This window comes from Lagopus leucura, unplaced genomic scaffold (assembly GCF_019238085.1).
Source record: "Lagopus leucura isolate 7727_CA_CO unplaced genomic scaffold, USGS_WTPT01 Super-Scaffold_1, whole genome shotgun sequence".
In the NCBI taxonomy this organism is placed as follows: Eukaryota; Metazoa; Chordata; class Aves; order Galliformes; family Phasianidae; genus Lagopus; species Lagopus leucura.
In genome coordinates, this window is record NW_024962250.1 from 11,913,277 (window position 1) to 11,934,458 (window position 21,182).

General features: G+C 38.7%; 1 protein-coding gene across 1 annotated transcript in view; it reads left to right on the forward strand.

The window, feature by feature from the left end:
* PLEKHH1 (pleckstrin homology, MyTH4 and FERM domain containing H1) overlaps positions 1–21,088 on the forward strand; it is a 46,365-nt gene extending 25,277 nt beyond the window's left edge. The window contains 17 exon segments of the mRNA XM_042866437.1: positions 604–690; positions 1,908–2,069; positions 2,751–2,831; positions 3,798–3,977; positions 4,105–4,213; positions 5,235–5,347; positions 6,120–6,296; positions 6,528–6,625; positions 8,698–8,875; positions 9,255–9,410; positions 11,293–11,393; positions 13,171–13,312; positions 14,497–14,639; positions 15,343–15,472; positions 16,970–17,056; positions 17,573–17,719; positions 18,044–21,088. Coding sequence (XP_042722371.1) covers positions 604–690; positions 1,908–2,069; positions 2,751–2,831; positions 3,798–3,977; positions 4,105–4,213; positions 5,235–5,347; positions 6,120–6,296; positions 6,528–6,625; positions 8,698–8,875; positions 9,255–9,410; positions 11,293–11,393; positions 13,171–13,312; positions 14,497–14,639; positions 15,343–15,472; positions 16,970–17,056; positions 17,573–17,719; positions 18,044–18,220 — 2,268 coding nt within the window. The 3' untranslated portion in view covers positions 18,221–21,088.
* The last annotated feature ends 94 nt before the right edge of the window (positions 21,089–21,182 follow it).

Below are 21,182 nucleotides of genomic sequence, written 5' to 3' on the forward strand. Positions count from 1 at the left end.
ATATCCTGACAATGCAAAAATACACCTTAGCGCACAATGCATCTTTATTTCTGCTACTATGTTTATCTATCATGATTTACAAGTAAATTGTACATATATAACATACACACATAATTTAATACATGCAAAGAACCCAGACTGTTGCTTGCAAGGGAATTCTGGAAGATGTGCACTGAGAGCGAACTATCACCAGCTATAGACCAGATCAGCCATGGCTTTCTTTAGCTGAGTCTTAAAAAGTTCCAAAGGTGGAAAGTCATTAAATCTGGGCACCTATTTTGAGTTGTCTTGCCTTCCTAGTAAGAAAGTTTTATTGCTGTTGATTCTTTTTTCCTAATGTCCAATATGAGCTTCCTAAGATGCTACTTGTTGCTTTTACCCTTGCTGTATTGTCTGTCACTGCTAAGGAGACTTATTTCACTACTGTAAAGGGATCACATTGTTGTCTTATTTAACCTGGCAATCTTCAACCTCTGTCCTTCTCAGATTTCAACCTGCACAAGAATTTATTTAATGCTGTATTTAACTACTTTGAGATTATACATATAAATTATACATATAATTTCTTCCTACTTAAAATGTTGTTTGCTTTTCTTTCCCCAGAGTGATGTTATCCGCAAACCACAAGGGCAGATGGAGCTAAATTCCTCATGCCAAATTGTCAGAGGTGAAGGGTCCCAAACATTCCAGGTAAGCACTCCTTTTTCATCCTGCAGGTAACAGTACACTTGATGTCTGGGTGAGTGAGCACTTATTTCAGGCAGAATGGTACTGTACATCTTCAACTGATAAGAGCTAACTTTGGCTCCTGTTTCCTGGCACAAGACAAGTTTTAATAATAATGGAGAAATTGTAACCCAAATGCAGCTTTTTTGATGTTGAAAGAAATTCTCCCTTATTTGATTTTAGACTATAGCACTTTCCTTTTTGCAACTTGAGAACTTGTAAACTACAGAGAAAAGCAATTCTTACAACAACTAAAGTCAGAGAGTACATAGGATCTGCTCTGCAAGACTCCTCTCACTGACTTTACATGTGTAATGTAGTGACAGATGTCTCTACCCATGGCAGAAGCTGGATCAGATGTTCTTTAATGGTTCTTTCCTACCCAAACTATGCTAAGGTTATGTATGGAGAATCTGAAGAAATACCTAAAGCTTTGGATTCCTATTAGAATTCAGTTTCCAAACATTACAAGTCAGTTCTTCACTGGGTTTTTAAGCCCTTATTTTTAAAGGAGTTCACTATAATGGAGACATTAAAATTTCTGTCATACTTGGACTGAAAGCCACACTGCCTGGCCTGGAAACTACCTTCCGCGTTTACAAAATTGAAGTTGCTAAGGCTTAATACTCTTAAATTCATGGCGTCTTTCTTCTTGGATTGCCAAACTATTTAATACAAAGTTAAAGCAACAAAAAATATTTCTGCAGCAACTTTTAAAATGAATACTTATCAACATCAGTGGGGTCATTGTGTCCGGGTACTCACTGACCTAAGAAAGTAGCTGCTATCTCAGAAATGCCACGTAGTAAGGGCAGAGAGGGAGAAGTACAACCTGATCCAGCTGTACGAGTCTCTATTCATTGCAGAGGAGTTGGACTAGACGACCTTTAAGAGTCCCTTCCAATTAAACAATTCTATAATCAGCACTGAAAACAAAACAGGATGAGAGACAGGTAAAGCTGCAGTATCTAAGAGTAACAGCAAGAGCACTCACAGGAATTTGCTATCTATCTGAGTTTCATATCTTTCATTCAGGCTTGGAGTTTTAGCACTTTTTTTCTTACGCAAAAATATCCCTCCTCAACTACCAGGAAAAAATCTAATGGGATAATGAAATTCATCAAATAATGACAAGAATGAAGGTGTGCAGATTTACACTTCCTCATTCCTTCTCCTTCCAGCTCATGACGGAGAAAAGAACCTACTTCCTGACAGCAGACTCTCCCAACATCCTGGAGGAATGGATTCATGTCCTACAGAGTATTCTTAGAGTACAAGTGACCAGTCCTGTTGGAGTTCCTCACAGTGATACTAAACCCACTGTGAAAGGTTGGCTCACTAAGGTAAAATACTACTTTTGACTTTATTCAGCTTAGTTCAGTATTGACAGAGTACCAGCTTCTTGGTTTGTACAGTAAATGTCAGCAAGAAGTTAGTATTTTAATATTTCCTAGAAGAATGTGAAACAAAGAAAACTGGCAGTAAACTTAGGATTGTCAGAGATGAAGGTTTACATTAATGATAAGGAATGGGACAAACAAGGCTATGAAGAGATACTGACTTTGTTGGATAATAAAGTAGTAACAGACATAGTTTATGTAGGCTTTCCTCCAACATAAATCACAACATTTCATAGTTTAATAAACAAATACCAAGAAAGTGTAAAGCTTCTCATTTAACTGATCTGAACTTGGTGATGTAGGAGAGTTTTAAGGACATGTCTTGTATAGTTTTAGCAGAAGATTTGCTTCCACAGTAACAGACTGTAACCGCATTGGTACAAAGTACAGGTTCTGGAAATTATTCTCCTCTATGACATTTCCACAAACACCTATGTCCCAGACACTTAACTGGGATCTACCTACTTGCTTTTGGAAATGGTGCCCTGTGTGCTTTGGGAGGAGCTTATATTAACATACAACAAGTAGTATAAGCAACATTTAATTGAAAATGGAACTTCTATAAAACTGGCCACAGCACCGCTGATGTTAAAAACATTGTGCATTTCTTTCTCCTTCATATAGGTCAAGCATGGTCATTCTAAGCTGGTCTGGTGTGCACTGATTGGAAAAACTTTTTACTACTACCGAAATCATGAGGATAAGGTAACTCTTCTTGAGCCCTCCATTCCCAATTACGAAATTTTCTTTCCTTTTATTGCTTCTGGCTCTCACGTTTCTAACTCTTCCTTGCTTGTACTTCTCCCCTTCTAATAGTCTCTTCTACATGATCTCCTGAAATAGCTAAAGGAAAAAACCCGCATCATATAAAATTACAAAAGTCTTGAAAGGCAAGTGACTGCTGTTTCTGAGATCACCATGGGTCTTGTTTCTCAATTGCTACATTAGGTCTAGTGAAAACTTTAGTGCAAGCTATTTTGTACAGCAGCTGATATATTTTGCGTATTGTAATGAAAAGAAGTAGTGACAACAAGATGGAATGAGGAAAGTCATTTAATCAGCGTAATGTTCTTCTGTTTCTAGAAAACTTGGCCCAGTGCTCCATTATTTTTCTAAACAATGTCTAAACCCAAGTTTTAGCTTATCAAGGAACACTGTGATTCATACTTGGGATCAGCTTCTAGAGTTAACACAATAGATATCCTCTGTCTGTCTGAATCTACCAATTTATGTAATTTAAAAGTACTTATTTTCCAGTAGTATCCAGAAAGTCTGACCACAATTAGAACCCAGTGGCTCAAGATACTGGGCAGCTGACCATCAGAAAGCACATCCTACACTGCAAAACTAATGGTACAAAAAGAGCTAATGAGAGGAAAGCAGTAGCTTAAAGGAAAATCATCTTTTTATTTTCATATGCTCATTCTGACCTGTAAATGCCCCCAAAAGAAATATAGTAGAAGTAATACCAGAGTTTGAAAATACTTTAGTTCATGGAGAAGCTTCTGTACAAGTGTGAGATGATTTAACTTTATTGTTAAGGACTGAATTATAATTAATTACTCACATATTACAGAACTGCTAACATTTTGAGATAGAGCTTCTTTCCCAATGTTCCTTGTCCATAGCAGATCATTAGCTGGAGTTACCTAGCTTGCTTCATCTTTCTAGTGTCCCTTAGGGCACCTACCTATGCGTGAGTCCAAAGTGGAAGAAGTAGACCGTTCCTGTGACTCTGATGAAGATTATGAAACCACTGGTGGAGGACTTCTCTCATCCCACTGCACTTTGGTCATTCACCCACAAGACCAGAGTCCCACATACTTACTCATTCGCACAAAACAGGAGAAGGTATGAATGATGGGGTTTTTTTTGGAGAGCAAGAGAGTTTTTGGTATCAGACAATGTATGGGGAATAAAGCTATGTGTAGAAAACAAGATTTAATTTGTTCCATATTGTTTTCATCCTCATGCCTAGGATACCTGGCTCTACCATCTGACAGTAGCAGCTGGTAGCAGGAATGCCACAGTGGGCACATCATACGAGCAACTCATTGGAAAACTGTTGGATGCAGAGGGAGACCCTAGTAAGTAGAAACAGCAAACTCTTTTTGTACAGTAGCAAAACATATGGAAAAGTAATTTAAATCCTCAATTTTAATTCAGTCAGAGATGAAGAAAGGAGATTCTCAGTAGAATAGCATATGATACAGTGCATTTCCCTCCTACTAGCACAATAACATCTTGGGAGAGTATAGGCATTGTAATGACATAGCAAGTCTGTAACAGCGTTACGTCTTTTATCAAAGCACATGAAACTTCTGTAATATTTACTCAAATTCAAATAACTGGGGCTTTGTTGTTTTTTTTTTGCTTCTATATTTGTTGGTCCTGGTATCCCTTTCATGGGAATCTAGACAGTACAAACACATTCTCTCTTTTCTACTCTAAATACACACACACACACACTTGCCTTCAGATCTGTTTTTTTGTCCACATGTATAAATCCTAACATCTACCTCCATGCTCATCTTTTCCTCCTCGTCTCTGGTACTTACTCATTCACGTACACTTGTGCACCACGTTCTCAAATCACAGAATTGCAGGGGTTGGAAGGGACTCTGTGGACGATCAAGTCTAACCCCATTGCTAAAGCAGGTTCCCTAGAGTAGGTTGCATGCATATTAACAGGTATGTTTGTTCTTTGTACTCTATCTTGCACACTCACATATTCCTACACCTATCTTGCTTACTGTAGAATTGTAACTTGCATTAATAAAGATTCTCATAGCACATAAGTGTCCTGGCAGTTTGTATCTCCTGTTTGAATATATAACTGAGCACTTTCTCACCAGAAACTAACTGACAAGGAGCTCTGTGTCATGGATGGAAGTGCTTCTTTCTGCTGATGCCTAACACTGATGGTGGACTCTCTCTCACAGGAGGCATTGCCATGATCAGCCAAGTTGCCTCAAAGATAAATATAGCATAGCACAGTGCTGCTTCCCAGTATGTTTTTCTTCCTCAACAAGGCTCCTTTTCAATATGAGGACTGTTACCTATCTTCTGGTTCTGACAATGCATGTTTTTGCCTATCTGCTACTTCAGATTCTCCACTGTGGAAACACCCTATGTTGTGCTACAGTAAAGATGGGCTGCACATGTCCCTCACCACTCTGCCTTCTGAGGCTCTGCAGACTGAAGCTCTGAAACTTTTCAAGGTAAAGGGACATTATATTTTTCAGCCATTTTGCTCAGTTACTGGGACACAGCATTGGTCATGTTAGTTAACATTTACCATCACAGTTGGTTGCTTTAGACAGGCCTACTGGGTCATTCAATTACAGTCAAACATCAGGTGTCATTCATTTTTTAGAAGTTTAACTTTTCCTTGTAGAGAATCTGAAGCTAGGAGCAATGTTCCACGGAGGCTTTGTACTTCAAACTTAGCCATACCTTCCTCTTTCCTCTCTGTCAGCTGGACTGAAGAAAACATTGTTCTGGCAAACTCAGCTGTGGCAGTAACATCAGTTGTGAAGCCATTGGAGATCTGGTTCACAGAATTATAGAATTGTTTGAGTTGGGACTTTTAAAGATTGTCTAGTCCAACAGCCCTGCAATGAACAGGGACGCCTACAGCTAGATCACGGTGCTCAGAGCCTGCACTTCTAGCTTGCACTTCAAAAGTGTAAGATCAGCACTAAGAGTAAATAATCATAGCAAAGTAAAGCGTGGACACGAAAGGTGGGAAGCACAATTTCCTGATTCTTCTGCTGAACTGTGAGCTTCCCTGATTGGAGAAGGCTACGTGAATTTTCCAGTTGCCACATCTGTAAGGGATGTAAGAGAGGTAGGGATAAAAATATCTAATATTATATGTTTCCTTTCAGGTTTTTTTAGAAGAATTGTCTATAACATGTTTGGGGAATCGGGGCTGGAAAGTACCAAAGAGTCACTGTATTAACAGCACTGATTAACTTCCCCACTTTACAGTCCTGCCAGCTGTTCATCAATGTCCCTGTGGAAGCATCCTCAATTGATTACCACGTGTCACTCGCCCAGACAGCACTGCAGGTCTGCTTGACACATACTGAGCTGCAGAATGAAATCTTCTGTCAGCTTGTTAAACAGACGAATTGCAGACAGCCCCAGAACCACTCAGTCATTCAGGTGAACTCTTCTTTGTTAATCCAAATCTGTAAATATTAATGCTATTGATAATATTAATAAAATGCAAAAGGTGTGCTGGAGGAAAGAGAATTTTGATACATGAACTGCATGTCTAAAAATGGTCACTCCTGAAAGCACTACTCACCATCCAACATTTTGCTTACAGTATTCTGTGAAAGGCAATAGACAGGACGTACAGAGCAACAATTATGACCAAGCTTTGTGTTGCAGTGCTGGCAGCTCCTGGCTTTATGTGCTCCTCTGTTCCTGCCCCAGCATCACTTCCTTTGGTACGTCAAGCAGCACTTGCAGCGCCACACCGACCCCAGGTAAAGGCTTCAACAGCATTTTCTTGTTTTGTTTTCTTGTTTTTCACATCTGCTACAGAAATAGATGGGAATTGCTTTGTAATCCTACCTGCAAAACAAGTTGAGGAAAGGGATGGAAGGTTCCTAAAGATATCAAGCTGTTCCTCTTCAGCCATCCACACTCATTTTATCGATTACATTAAACTAGTTCACAAAACCAGCAGAATTTTCTCCAAATATAATTGGAGCTACCCAGTGTTTTTTTTTTTTTTTTTTTTTTTTGCTTGTTCCTTGCTTTTGCTGATGCAACTGATTCCTTTTCTTCATAGTTACAGACTAAACTCAGAATGAATTTTAGGTGATGATATTCTTATGTCATGTTAGCTAACACTGATGGTACAAAAAGATAACAACTTGGGGAACCATAGAAAGCTATAAAAAAAACAAACCTGAAATACATTCTTCTATTGGTTTTTGTTACCTTTTTAGCATGTTACACAGGATAATATATACTGTAGCAGGGCTAAGCTTTTCTCTGGTGTTCATGCTGTGGTCTTTGTGTGTTTTCACGGTGATCTGGTCTTCAGCATGTCTGACTGTGTCCTTGGCATGGTCATGAGTAGAGATGTCACTTTGTCTGGTTTTAACAGTATTTGTTCAGAAATCAGTAAAACAGTGTTTCATTTCAGACAAGTGCTCACGCAAACTTCTGGCCTAAGTCTAGCATTTCCTGGCATTGGAAAGAGAATCTACGTACTCCTACCAAGCGTTTTTTCTGTTTGTTTGTTGTTGTTGATGATGATGCCTCCCAATTGGTCTTTCTTCTCAGAAGTAAAAAACAGATGTCAGGATTTCATCAGAATTCACACTCTGTCTAAGATAATACATTAGGGCTCTTCTGCTTAGTACCAGAAACCACTTCTTCAGCTACGTGCATTATCATCTCCCAAATTATGCTGCATAATTCCTATGATTTAGATTTAGCCAAGACCTTTATTCTAAGTATTGCTTTCCATAAAAGGTGACATTTAAGTTTGTATCTAATGCTCTACAAGTGGAAGAAAAGTTGCGCACAGTTCTAGGCAAGAAGATGGCTCAGGATCATCTGGGAGTCAGAAACAGCAGCTTCTCATAGAAGCAAGATTCTTCCTCATGAAAAACACATTACTGGGGAAGCGAGTAGCATCTTAGTGCAGAGAAAACCTGGATCTCCTGACTTTCACGTTGCTTGCAAGGGTTTAACTACAGTTCTAATCATGTACAGAGCGAGCTCCTGAAGTCATCTTGAATGGAGCTGCTCTCCTCCCTCTTCACCTACAAAATGGTGGGAGTTTATGAACCCATATAAATCCTTGGGTTGCATTCAGTTTCAGAAGTTATTCCCTGTATACATTTTAAACATTTTTCCGACAGGTGTAATTGACCATTTTTTCCTGGCTTTAGAGACACTTAAATCCTTTTGGTCCAAGTCAGTGGAGCAATTCTTTGCTATGCAATAAACTGATCACGTTACTAACTGTCCCTGAACTGTATTCAACTAGCAACAAATCTGAGCCTGCCATGAACGAACAATCCCTGTTGACTGACAGATATTCTTCATAAATGAAAACCTGTAGTTTATATAGTCATGCAAATTAATGAACAAAGTTTATATAATTCCCTCACTAGAGCTAATTCATTATAGTTTATGATTAGTTCCTATCAGGAACTGATAGTTCCTATCAGTGATAGTAACTAAGTCCTTCTGGCATGATAGTGAGTTTAAGGGTGAACTACCTGGTCTTGGTTCAACAAATACTATTATGTCAACAAGGTACAAAAGAGGGCATTCCTGCGTCCAGTCCAGCCAGGAGCAGGGAATGCTCATGTGCTTTCCAGAGAGCTCACTGTATACTTGAATTTCACAGAGCTGCAGAGCTCAGGTTTGTGTTGTAACTTTTTACCTGAGCTACTCAGTTGAGATCAGATAGGATATCTACATAGAGATGTAACTTTAAGGTGAATCTTGAAAAATGCTTCGCTACAGCATAGGAGAAGGAAATGACATATTTAAAGCACGTTTGTGATTTATTTATGTCTCTCTCCCTGCCTAGGAGTGAAATAGGCAAGTATGCCATCTACTGCCAGAGATCAGTGGACCGCACTGTGCAGACTGGTGAACGGGAAGCCAAGCCCTCAAGAATGGAGATTGTGTCCATCCTGCTGAGGAATCCCTACCATCACTCACTCCCCTTCAGCATCCCAGTGCATTTCATGAATGGAACCTACCAGGTGAGTCACTATGGTTGCTTTTCTGGGCACTTGACTGTGCCATAACCTGCTTCCTTTATGTGATTTGGTAGCACCATGGTGTTTATACATGTCAGGCATTTAGAGATAGGTATTATTTCTCTTCCTTGCTATTTTAGCCAGGAAAGGAATCCAGTCCCTTTCCTTAAAACTTAGAAAGAAAAGGTATCTGGGATGAGACATTGAAAGTGTCTCAGTCTGAGAAAGAATGCAGTGTTAAGGCAGATAATATAAATGCAGTCACTGCAGCTCACAATCAATCATGATACACTGATCTGTAGAAAATTAGGTTTCATTAGTTGTGATACTCAGCATCATCCTTTTTGAAAGTTATACTAAATTAGCTCCTATTGCATCACAGGTTGTAGGTTTTGATGGTTCCTCAACAGTTGATGAATTCATCCACCGGTTGAACCAGGAGACAGGAATGCGGAAACCATCCCACATGGGATTCTCTCTGTTCACAGATGATCCTTCTGGCAGGGATTTGGAACACTGTCTGCAGGGCAACATGAAGGTAATTCTTTTTCCCCTTCTGCTACATCTGTCTAACATACATCTTTGTAGAGCTGCTAATTGGCTAATAAATTTTTCTTAATGCAAGAAGATCAAATACATGTGGATCTTGCCTCCCTTGATTCGTATTCAGAGATTAAATATTAATATATCATCAAAGCTACTGAGTTAAGACAAAGCACGTTGTTTTGGTGGGTGATAAATTGGTTAAAAAAGGCTTTAAGACAGATTTTAGCTCATACTAAAGTTTAGTTTGTCTCAACTACAGAATTAAAGGAAGATTGAGTTAGCTGACATGATATCATAACTAACATCAAGTATAATACTCCCAGTGGAGACAAATTTAGATTAGGCTCTGATTTTCATGGCATGCTTATACAAATCTTCAATATTGGATTATGAAGTATCTCTCTCTTTGCTTCCTCCAGATAACTTTGCTTGAGGAGTATTCTTAGGAGAAGAAAGCTCTGCTGAGCATACCTTCACTTTAAGAGAGGAGTGCCTAGACCAAGGGAAAACAGTTCAAGTATTAACTTACACATCTTTCATACAGAGATTTTTACTCATGCTGCAGCTGGACAGCTACCTGAATTGTGTAGACTAGTGGCTATGAATGAAAGACATCAAATTTTTGTATTAACTTATGAGAGAAATTTGCTATGCAGTACTGATGGAGGATCTAGCGGCAGTGACAACTTCAAAGAACCCCTGACATCTGTAAGGAATATAAAAATTCACTTACACTTACAGTGTAAAATTTCACTTGGGCAAGTAGACGCCAATATAGGCATCTACTTCCAAGATAGGGAGTAGAGGCCAATAACTTTAAATTTGACAATTTAAAAAGGAAACTACCACACAGTGCCAAATAATAAACTTTGCTTTCTGGCCTGATGCAGATCAGATAATCTGAAGCTTTGCTGGAAATCAAATCGCTGTTCAGAGAGATAAAGCATTAGACTAAGAGAAGGAGACTGAGACAACCAAAGGCATTGCTCTTAGTCCTTATTAACAAGTTATTACTTAGTGACCAAGGCAACTTCAATACCTTCTTAAGAGAAGATAGGAGTATCTGGTTATGTATTTCACATGGTTTCTTATGTTCACATTCCTTTTACTGGAATGCTATCAAAAGAGAACTTACGGACCTTTATTAGACCACTTGTGAAAGGACTGGAATCTGAACTGAACCAAAATAGTTAACCGTGTTGTTATTAAGAATATATGTGAGGTATGAAGCTGGAATCTAGATCCAAGTGTTCCCAGAGTTTGAACATTCACAGGGCTGTGGTTTAGCCAACCATGCACGTGACTGCCATTCAGAAAATACATTACAGCTTTTGGTAAGCTCAGGAATGCACTTTGGAAGCAATCCTACCAATCTTTCCTATGAACTATGCTTCGGTTCATATTGTGAAGCTATCTTAGCAGGAACTGGATTCTTTTCACATGAAACAAGATGAAAAATGTGATCCAATCTAGTGGACTTCCAAGTCTTTTGACCAAAGTAAAGTTAGTGCAGAGGAAAACACCATAGTGTGGGCTCAAGGTCTTAACAATAGCACATTGTTGTGTACATCCATTCCCCGAGCTACATAACTTGCTAACATAGACATAACAGCCTGATACTAGGCCAGAATTCACTTATAAGTGTCCCTCTGCAGATTCAGAGACTCAGTTTTTAGTTGCAACTATTTTATTTTTTCAACATACTATGTAATAGAAAAAGGAATCAATTTATCACTTTTGGCTGTCTTTATAATGATCCTGTCTATTTCTGTATAATCTGTGTTCCATAGCACTTTTTTCCCCCCTACTTTCCCATCAAGCCTTGACTATATGCTTCACATTTGTCTTTTCTCTCTCCTTAATATCTTTAAAAGATCTGTGACGTCATTTCTAAATGGGAACAAGCCTTAAAAGAATTGCATCCTGGTAAATATGAAGGTGGCACAAGAATCGTGAAATTGACCTATAAGAGCAGGTACTGTGTTTTCTTGGTTGGCCTCACAAGAGGTCAGCCTCTTGTTAATTAAACATTTCTAGAATGCCTGTATTTGTGCAGAAAGCCAGTGAAGTACAATACTGTTAACACCAAAGCTATTTTAGCAAATACGATGTCAACTCCTACATGTGATGCAATTTCTTTTATATGTGTGCAGTATGCATGTACAAAAGAGTACACAATCTAGGAGTAAATCTAAAAACACTTTGCAATGGTGAGATAGTCTTAAAATGGGTTAAAGAACTAGCTATAATACAGAAAGCACACTTGGCAAAATTTTGCTTGCCTAGATCCTAAAATGTAATTAAATAACATTAGGTGAGAGGATGAGAAACCTGGGGGAAAAATATCACCACTATAAATGAAACTTGCAATTAAGTGAGGAATCATGAAGTTGAAAAGCATACAAGAACAACATTATACATGGCAGGGACTGTAGGGAAGACATGTAGTAGCAATGCCCAGACTTCATAAAGACAAATGTTAAAAGCTAGACGATGAAAGATAGAGAAGAAAACTATGAAACACAGATCAAAACAAAACTGGAACAAGCTCATCATTTATAACAAAGAGAGGAATTCTGAATTAAAATGAATAGAAATCTGTGGATAGGAACAAGTAATGACCTTCTGCACATTAATTCCATTTTCAGGGAAATTAAACCTCACCTAAATTAGAAAAGTCAAAGTTTTGTATTGAACACAAAGATTTTGGTGACTATAATGATGGAAATACATTTCTGGGAACTCTATTAGCTGGCTTAACAGTAATAGAAGCAGAAGTTATTACTTTTGACCAAGAAGTATTTTTTTTAAGGAGTAACTCTTTGCAGTATTATTTTGTTAAGACTGGAATGTGACTAGACTGGGTAGAAAGGGTATTTTGATAAGGTCTTTCCAAGGTTGGACTGTTCCAAAACTGAAGGACCATGATAAGACATGTAAGGCCACTATGGTCCTAATGGTGTTGTCTTAAATTGTCATAAAAATTGATACAGTAATCCACTGGAATGAATATCTTGTGTGGTATCGTGGAATATACAGTCATTGCTGTAACTTTAAATTAGTATTTGAGTTAGATGATGCATGCCTATTTACAGCTCATATGAGGAATCGTTCTAGGAAGCATTCCCCATACTTGTATCTTCAACCCCCATTAGTCATATTGCTGTACCAGGTCAAAGAATTAAGTGTAAAAAGAATAAATCAAAGCTTCTTAGTAGTATCGCAAGAATGCTTCTTTCATTTTTGCAGTAATGTCTGATAATCGGGTTTCTTATTTCCTGCTAAAGCAAACTGAAGAATTTTCAATAACAATTTCAATGTAAGCAGTCAAAACAAAGTTGGCAAATGTAACAAGTCTTCAAGGCTGGCACGTAGAAGGTCACACAGCTCTTGCCTCATAGCAGAGAAAACTCTAACTCTGTAATCTGTGGTAAGCAGAGAATGACATCTCTTAAGTTTTGCCTCAATGGTTAATAGGAACGATGCTCGTCTACCTGTGTATAATAACGCTTTGCTATCTTGACTTGGTTGGCTCACAGAATTCAAATAGCTGCCAAAGTAGACAACATGATTTGAGCCTCCTGGCCTAGATATTCATCATAAGGGAAACACCTTAGCTCCTGAACTTTTCTCTAATCACCCTCTAATACACAAAAGTCGCTTTAGACCAAAAACAAACAAAACGCTCATTTTTACTCACCTTGACTAAAATTCACAACATGCTTTTACCTTTACAATCTTCTATATTTTAGGCTGTATTTTCGGAGCCAAGCCAAGGGTGAGACAGACCGGGAGCGGCTGCTGCTGGCCTTCCAAGTCAGCAATGAAATAGCCAGTGGAAGGTTCCCAGTTAATAAAGAATTAGCTCTGGAGATGGTTGCTCTGATGGCTCAGGTGAGCATAAATGTGGGCAGAAATCCTTGTTTTTGTCCTCTAGGGAATACACCTGTACACTGAACATCTTGAGGAAGCAGCTATGTTTTGCGCCAAAAGTGATATTTCTTATTAAATATGTATTCTGAGGTGTACTGCGCCAGACTCATTGCACCAGCAAACCTATACTGACAGATCAGCTTTTGCTGTAGGGAAATTTACTACAGGACAAAGTCTCCTTTCATTCTGCAAAAAATACTACAAAACACAGTGAGGCTGGACTGTTTCCCAAAGTGCTTTGATTATGGCCATACTGGGAATATTGAAATATTACCACTATTAAAAACTCTTCCTAATAGTAAAAGTTTTCACCATTGCACTCAGAAACAGCATTTTTCAGGATTCTTCATTAAAACTCCAGGCTTACATTTAGCATTTTACCACATAAAACACAAAGCACGAGTTGTGGGCATGATGAACAGGATAATCATTTCTCCTTAAGCTGAAACTGTTGCATTTGCTAAAGCAACGTAAACTGAGGTGAAGAAGCTTGGAAACACTATCCATCCTATTTACCAACAGGCTGCTGTTTTAATTGGCCAGTTGAAAACAAAACTCAAAAGTTTAGCAGTTAGGCAGAAGCATCCTCATACTGGTGCTGGCCCAGATGTTGTTTTGTTTTTTTTCAGAGCAACAAAGAATTCCTTGAGCAGTCATGTCCCCTACTGCTGTTTTGTTGTACACTTATTGTAGTAAATGCTACAGACAAAAATTCCCCATCCTGATGGTGCTGTTTTGCAGGACTAGTAAACACAGCAGATATCAGTATGGGAATCCATGCAACATTCTATTACACTAAAAAACCTCATCACTGTGTTACGCTACAAACCCCAACATTATTTTAAGCGGTGAATGGATAGGCAGTAACAGATACAGTTACTCTAAACCAATTTTGGATCACCCAAGAAAAGCAGAGGTCACGAGCTAGTAATAAAAGAGGAACTTACCCCTTTCCAAAGATCAGGGCTTGCTGAATACTCCAAAGGAAAAAATGGTTCCCTGGTGGCTGCCAGCCCATATATGAGGTGAGGGAGGTTCTGGCTGCACAGGTGAATTGCTTCCACCTGTGCTCTCAGGGCTGGCTGTGCCCCTTCACCAGGTGCTCAATCACTGGTTCAGGCCATGACCTAACTGTTCCCATACAGGTAGAATATGGGGATTTGGATCGGACAGCATCTTCAAGTCCTGGGGGAACATCACACTCCAAAATGCAGCATCTTCTCCATCAGGTCTTGGATAAATTCTACCCCAAACACTACAAGAAAAACATTGCTCATGAACAGCTCAAGTAAGTTGTTTGTTCTCTTAACACAATTTGGTACATTTGCCCTCTTCATACTTAAGAAGTTTAAAGGAGCCCTGTCAAGCTTATTTCAATGTAGAAGCTTAAACAGAACACCAGAATCATAAAAAAGATTCCTTTAAAAAAAGAACAGTAGTTAACTCATACAAAAACAGCCAAATCATAGACTAACTTTCCCCAAGTCAAGAAGTTTAAGCCTAGGATGAATTCTATTTGTGAATACATACTTAGGGATGCAAACGTGGAACTAAGTTACCTAGGAGAGACAAATCAAGAGGGAGCAGAAGTGTGTTGTCAGAGCATCTAGAGCACACTATAGACAGGTTAAGATGAAGGTGAGAGTATAATTGAATGTGAAGCTGGGCAGGATTTTACTGCAACAGCTGCCCAAGTGTTTGCTGTTGGAGTTATTGAGTACATACACCAATGAAAAACCAGCATGCAACTGGGATTCCTGGATATTACAGTATAACTAGTAGCAAAATAACTGGCAAAGTAGAGAAACTGCTAAAATAAACTCAGTTTGTACAACACACCCTAAGCAACAGTGCTAACAGCCTTGTCCACAATGCTTGTATAGAGCAGCCCTTTGGAATGAGAGGTAGGTTTAGTTATTAGTATAATTTTACTCATGTTCCCTTGAAAGACTTTATTAAATAGTGCTGTCTTTTTTCTTGGACTCTGAAAGGCAACTGGCTGACAGGCTGGCAACAAAATGGATGGTGCTGCAGGGATGCTCTCCACTGGAATGCGTTCGAATTTATTTGACAGTGGCCCGCAAATGGCCTCTCTTTGGAAGCAAACTATTTACTGCTAAGGTAACAGGAGTGCACCTTTTTTTCCTCCTAAGAATGAAGTCTGTGAGCAGAGCCATATCTATTTTCTGTTAACCCTTGAAAGATTGAAAATGCTCCTACAGGAAGTGGAAAAAACTAACAATGCTCTGTTCTGAACAGTTCTAGTGCCACATTTGTTCAGAAAGAAGACATACATTCTAGACACTAGGGGTTGCTAGCGTTCACTAAATAAGACATCGAAACTTTCCTGACTATCCTTTCAACACAATACAAAATACTACCTCTGAATCCTTACCACAGCTTTTACCAAAGGCATTTTCTTGGTCATAAAGCTGCAATAATAGCTTAAAGAGTACTCTTTACATACCCCCATTTGGAAAAAAGGAAGAGTCCCCCATAAATCACACCATGCAGCTGATGCTAGCTAAAGTGTGAGTATTTCAGTCCTGCTCTCTATCCAAGAGCAGGCTGCTTTTCTTGCCACATGGGACAGGCAAGCAATGATAATGTCCTGTAGCAGAAATGTAAAAAATTAAGCATATATTGGGTAATCTGCCAGTCCATGGGCATCGGCAGGAGAGCAAAGAATCATAGGTGGGAATAGTTCTTCCAGAAGCTTGTACCATCCCTCAGCCCAGCCAAGAGTTGAGCTCTGTACCTATTACCCTTGCCATAACTAATGTCTTAACACAGTCATGCTGAGAAGTCTTGTTTTGGCATTAACCATCCTCTCCAACCCAACAGAACTCTGCTCCATTGAAAGTCTGAGAGTGTCTTGCCCATGGTTAATGTCTCTTACTTTGAAGAGAAAGTTGTGATAGTTACATCTAATGATGAAAAGAGAATCCAAGTAAATACGCAAAAATTTATTTTTTTAAATAAAGATCATGTTTTCCACTTTTAGCATTAGAGCAGAAATATTATTGGTATTTAAGGTTACTTGACAGTGTAGAATAAGAATGCAGAATGGGTTAAATAATGTTGGTATTTCTGATAACTACCATATTATGTAACTTTTCAATAGTTAAACAGCCATACATCAGCAAATTTCCAGAAAAGATACATGTTATTAGACAGAACAGATAACTGACACATTTGCCAAAATCAGTAAGAAAGAAAACTGCATTGATATGATGGCTCTGAGCGTTACTACTATTGAAGCCAATGGGCTTTACTGCTTGATGGAAGGCAGTAGTGCAAGAACCAGAACAGAGTGGAACTACCATTCTGTCATTGTCCCAGCATCATCCTCACTTTTAACTACACTGATGCAACAATGAGAAAGATTTTGAGATTCAATTCCATCTCATGTACTGCTAGTCTCCCAAATTCTATGTCAATCTGAAAATATTTTTCTAGATTTTGAAAAAAATCTCTTAAAAGTCAAATCAGGTTAGATCAGTAAGTCTAGAGGATTCTTTCACCTCCACTTTATCCTTAAAACTCAAGTTTTGTATCAGAAATTGCCTATTTACAGTATTCAAGAAATGACTCAAATCAAATTTTCTTTTTCTCTAGCCTATTTTGCCTTCCTCATTAGAAGACTGTCCAGTCTGGATAGCTGTGAATGAAGATGGTATCAGCGTACTGGATTATAACACTATGGTATGGTGAGGAACACTGTTTAAAAAAAAAAAAAATATCTCCCACAGGAAGACCTCCCTTGAATCCACTTAAAGTCAGTAGAAGTTTGTGTTTAACTTCAAATGGATCCAGAAGTTAATTTGTAGAAGTCAGAGATGAAGAAGTGAGGGCTATGTTTTAGAGCTACATAAACAAAGGAAAATTACAGCTTCTGTGTAAGGTAAAGTTTCATGTAACAGCTAACTGCCTTGATGATGGGCAACAAACAAGTACAGGCACCTTGCAAGATCTAAGTGCTATGTGCTTTACTACTACCATCCAGTTAACAAAGTTTGCACCTTAGCTCTGAAGCATCAGGGCATGGAGCAAGCTAGAAAAATCCTACGAATGCAATTCTCTTTTGAGATTTCTCTACCAGCTGTTATCTGTACAGCCAATTGCCTATTACTGCTTGCAGTAAATAGCAAACACACTAGTTTGAGGTGGCCATTTTGTCTTTTACAGAAGCATGACTCTTCATCTCTCTGTTGTCTGCAGCACCTGAAATTCTCTTACACATACTCTTCTGTGTTGACCTTTGGAGGCTGTCGAGACGACTTCATGATTGTAGTCAATCAAATAAAAGAAAGGAGTTCTGGAAAAAGCAGCACAGAAAAACTCCTTTTCACAATGGCAATTCCAAAGGTAATTACAAAATGAACAGTGAGTATCTTTCCAGCTGGCAGTACCTAAGCCAGGCATTTTGAACAAGCCCTGGGTCTGGTACTTCTGACTGCTGCACTAGCTATGTACAGTCAAGAAGTTCCGTGTAAATTGTTTCATTTAATTGAGAGACTTGTTCTACCTCTTACAGACAGTCCTTCAATTCAGAACTTAACAACTCTATGTGAGAAAGAAATCTTTTGCAAATGTTACGTGGTCAATAGGTTCTTAAAAAAATAAATAAATTCAAAGGGCACTTTTCCCTCTCCTTGACTTACAGTTAATCATTTTCTTTTTCTCCCCCAGATTGTTGAAGCAACACTTCTTATTGCCACCTACATTAACTCCCGGTTGACAACTCCGCTCCTACCCTCCGCACAGCCCTCTCGAAGCACACCACCTGCCAACAGGCTCTGGGAGACTGAAAGTCGGTGTTTTTTCCCTTCCATGCCCCGAAGCACTAAGGGGCCCACCCTGCTCTGAGGGCTCATTCCGATTTGGGAATTTTTTATTTGTGGGGTTGCAGTGTGCTGTTGCTTTCCCCACTGCTCTGTACCAAACTGCAGACTGCTACAATTCTGCCAGTTACACACCTTGTTTTAATGCGGGCTCTGGTTCTTTTTGCTGCAAGTATTCTTCCATCTCCCAAGCTTACAGCTTTGTTTACAAGCAACATTTTCTTTAATGCTTCCCATTTTCAGCTTTGCACCTGCATTTAAATCACTGCACTGCACCCTACGCCTGGGACCTCAGCCCAGTTCTTGAACTCCTTGTGGTCTCTTGTCCTCATCAGTCCCTTTGGATTATTCCCATTATTTCCAATAATCTTCTGTTTACATCAGTCACTGACTCGCTCACTCTTTACCTGAAACAGACTGCAGTTTCTGCAAGGCAGGTTTGAGTGGTGCGTAAGCTTGAATTTGACAGAAGTGGACTGAGCACACAGTCTCAATAAAATTAAAGACAGGTGGTTCTGGATACTGTGCCACAAGCCAAGTATAAGGATGCACCTTGGTGAATACTGCCTGCATAAGGAGCAGCATATCACTTCCTCATAAACTAGATAGACACTGGCAGGCTATTCCAGAGTGTAAAGATTAATATGATGTAGTTTGATCAGGTAGTTTAGACATAGCTTCAGCTCTGTGCTCTGGTTATGAATAGCCATTGCATTAAAGTTTTGACCTGTGTTTAAATTCACTGCTGCTACTCTTGCTATCAAGATAGTCCTTTTGAAGAGACTAAGATAGTTTTTTGTATTTTTGCCACTAATTAACACAAAAAAGATAATTTATTTTTTCCTGAAGCTGCACTGATTCCTCCCTAAAACTGATTCCAAAATTCAAAGAGAGAAACTTTCCAAGTCTCTGCCCCAGACATGAAAGAAAAAGAGATACAGCTGTTGAAAGGGAATGGGAACTGAACTGACAAGACTTCTGATGCCATGTCGGGGGTGATTTTTAAGACCTGGAATAGGGAGTATAGAATAAGAATTCAGTGGTACGTGAGAATCTTTTCAACTTTAATTTTATGAAGATTAAACCTGATGTCCTTCCATGTTGAGGACTCAGAACAGCTGGGATTGGACCAGTGTCAGACAGTGCCCTGGCTCCTGCAGAATGGATGGCTTTTGACACTTGATGCTGCTCTATACAACTGATGAACACCAGATCCCTGCTGCAGGGCTGAAAGTGTCACATGCCCCACCACCACATACAGACTCTTTTCATTAATCACTGTTACATGTTTCACGATGTGCATGTCACCTCAGACAAAGGAAGACAAGGCAAGCAAACCTTTCAATTTTTACATCTTTCAGTAATTGGAACAGACCTTCCCAAACCAGCTCTGTCCTTCACAGAAGCTGTTCCTTTAGATCTCCTCCTTTCTTCATGCTACTGTCTCAATGAGGAGGTTGTTAGCAAACATATACTCTAATATTGTTCTTCAGATTTTCCTAAAGAGTGTTTTTCTGATTGGTTTCAAAGGGACTTCGTTCTGATTGGGAAGCAAAATCAAACAAACAAACAAAAAAACAACAAAAAAAAACAGACATTCTTCTTAAGAACTCAATATCTATCTGGCTTGAGTTAAGCTATTTTGAGAAACCTTTTAAGAAGTAAAGAAGAATAGTCCTTTCAAAAGTACCTGAGTAACTTCATAATAATGCATCCATGGGCAGCTTTCTCAAATTAAAACAGTGTGAATCCAACCATCATAAAGAATTCAGCAATAACAAACTAAAGTGATTCACCAATGAATCAACCAACCATACCAGTGTGTTTTTTTTTTTTACTTCCTAGTATCTGTCACCACCCTTGAAATATCCAATACACGGTGGAGCTGATACTGCAAGAAGTACTGCAAAAACTACAAGTTTTTGTTTCAAGCTTATTGTGTGTACAAAGCCAAAAATCAAAACTACATGGGACAACAATCATTCTAATCAATCACTTGTCAGCATATTTTTAACACTAAAAAAAAAAAAAAGGCCTGTGGAAATTATACAATAGACTTGAAGTAGGAGATTATATATACACAGAGACCTGATTTGTCCACTCTGCAATGTACCCACTTGTCATGAATTTAAGATCCACCCCTTGAACTTATTGAAAAAGTAGTTTTCTGAGTCAACAATAATGTTAAGGTATTGTTTTAGTCTCTATATGTAATCTCCTTGTATACTACTGATCACTCTATTGAAAATATATCAGAAGTACACATTCTCTCTCTGATCTTAGTAAGGATCTGGAGGTCTGTTTGGCAGCCTGCTTCTTGTGCCCCACCAGTAACAAAGCTGCCTCAGAAAGAAATGAGCTCCGCTCATTGTCATCTGTCATAAGGATGCTCAAGGCATGAAAGTCTCCAGTTCACTGTTCTGAGATTGTGCTTACCTTGCACTGCTAACACCTACATCCTTGTACTGGGGAAACAGGAAGCAGAAATGTTAATAAGCAAGAGCTGTCATGAAGCTCATTGTTTTCTGCCATAAATTCATTCTAAATTCACAAACATGGCAAATGTGACTTTTCCTTCTTCCAAATATAAATACTTGAGTATTTCAGAGACCACTCCACTCTGATGGATGCACATGTACCTCTTATTTGTAGGTTACTTGATTTTAAAATAAAGCAAACAAATTAAAAAAAAAACAAACCCTATGTAGATACCTATTTTGTATGATTCCTTGATAAAGTTTTTATTTTAATCAATGCTTTTGGCGATGATAATTCCAACAGTATGGAATGAGACAACAGCCTTTGTTTCCCTAACTGCTGTGTGTATGTGAAAGGCTGTCTTGGAGATACGTGAGATTTCTGATCTTAATAAAATGAAATTATCCTGAATGAACTCGTATGTTTTCACAGAGTGAAAGAAACTATTTATCTCAAAAGCCAGAATAACCCTGAAGTAAATGTATGTGGTCAAAGACTGTGTTAGTTTC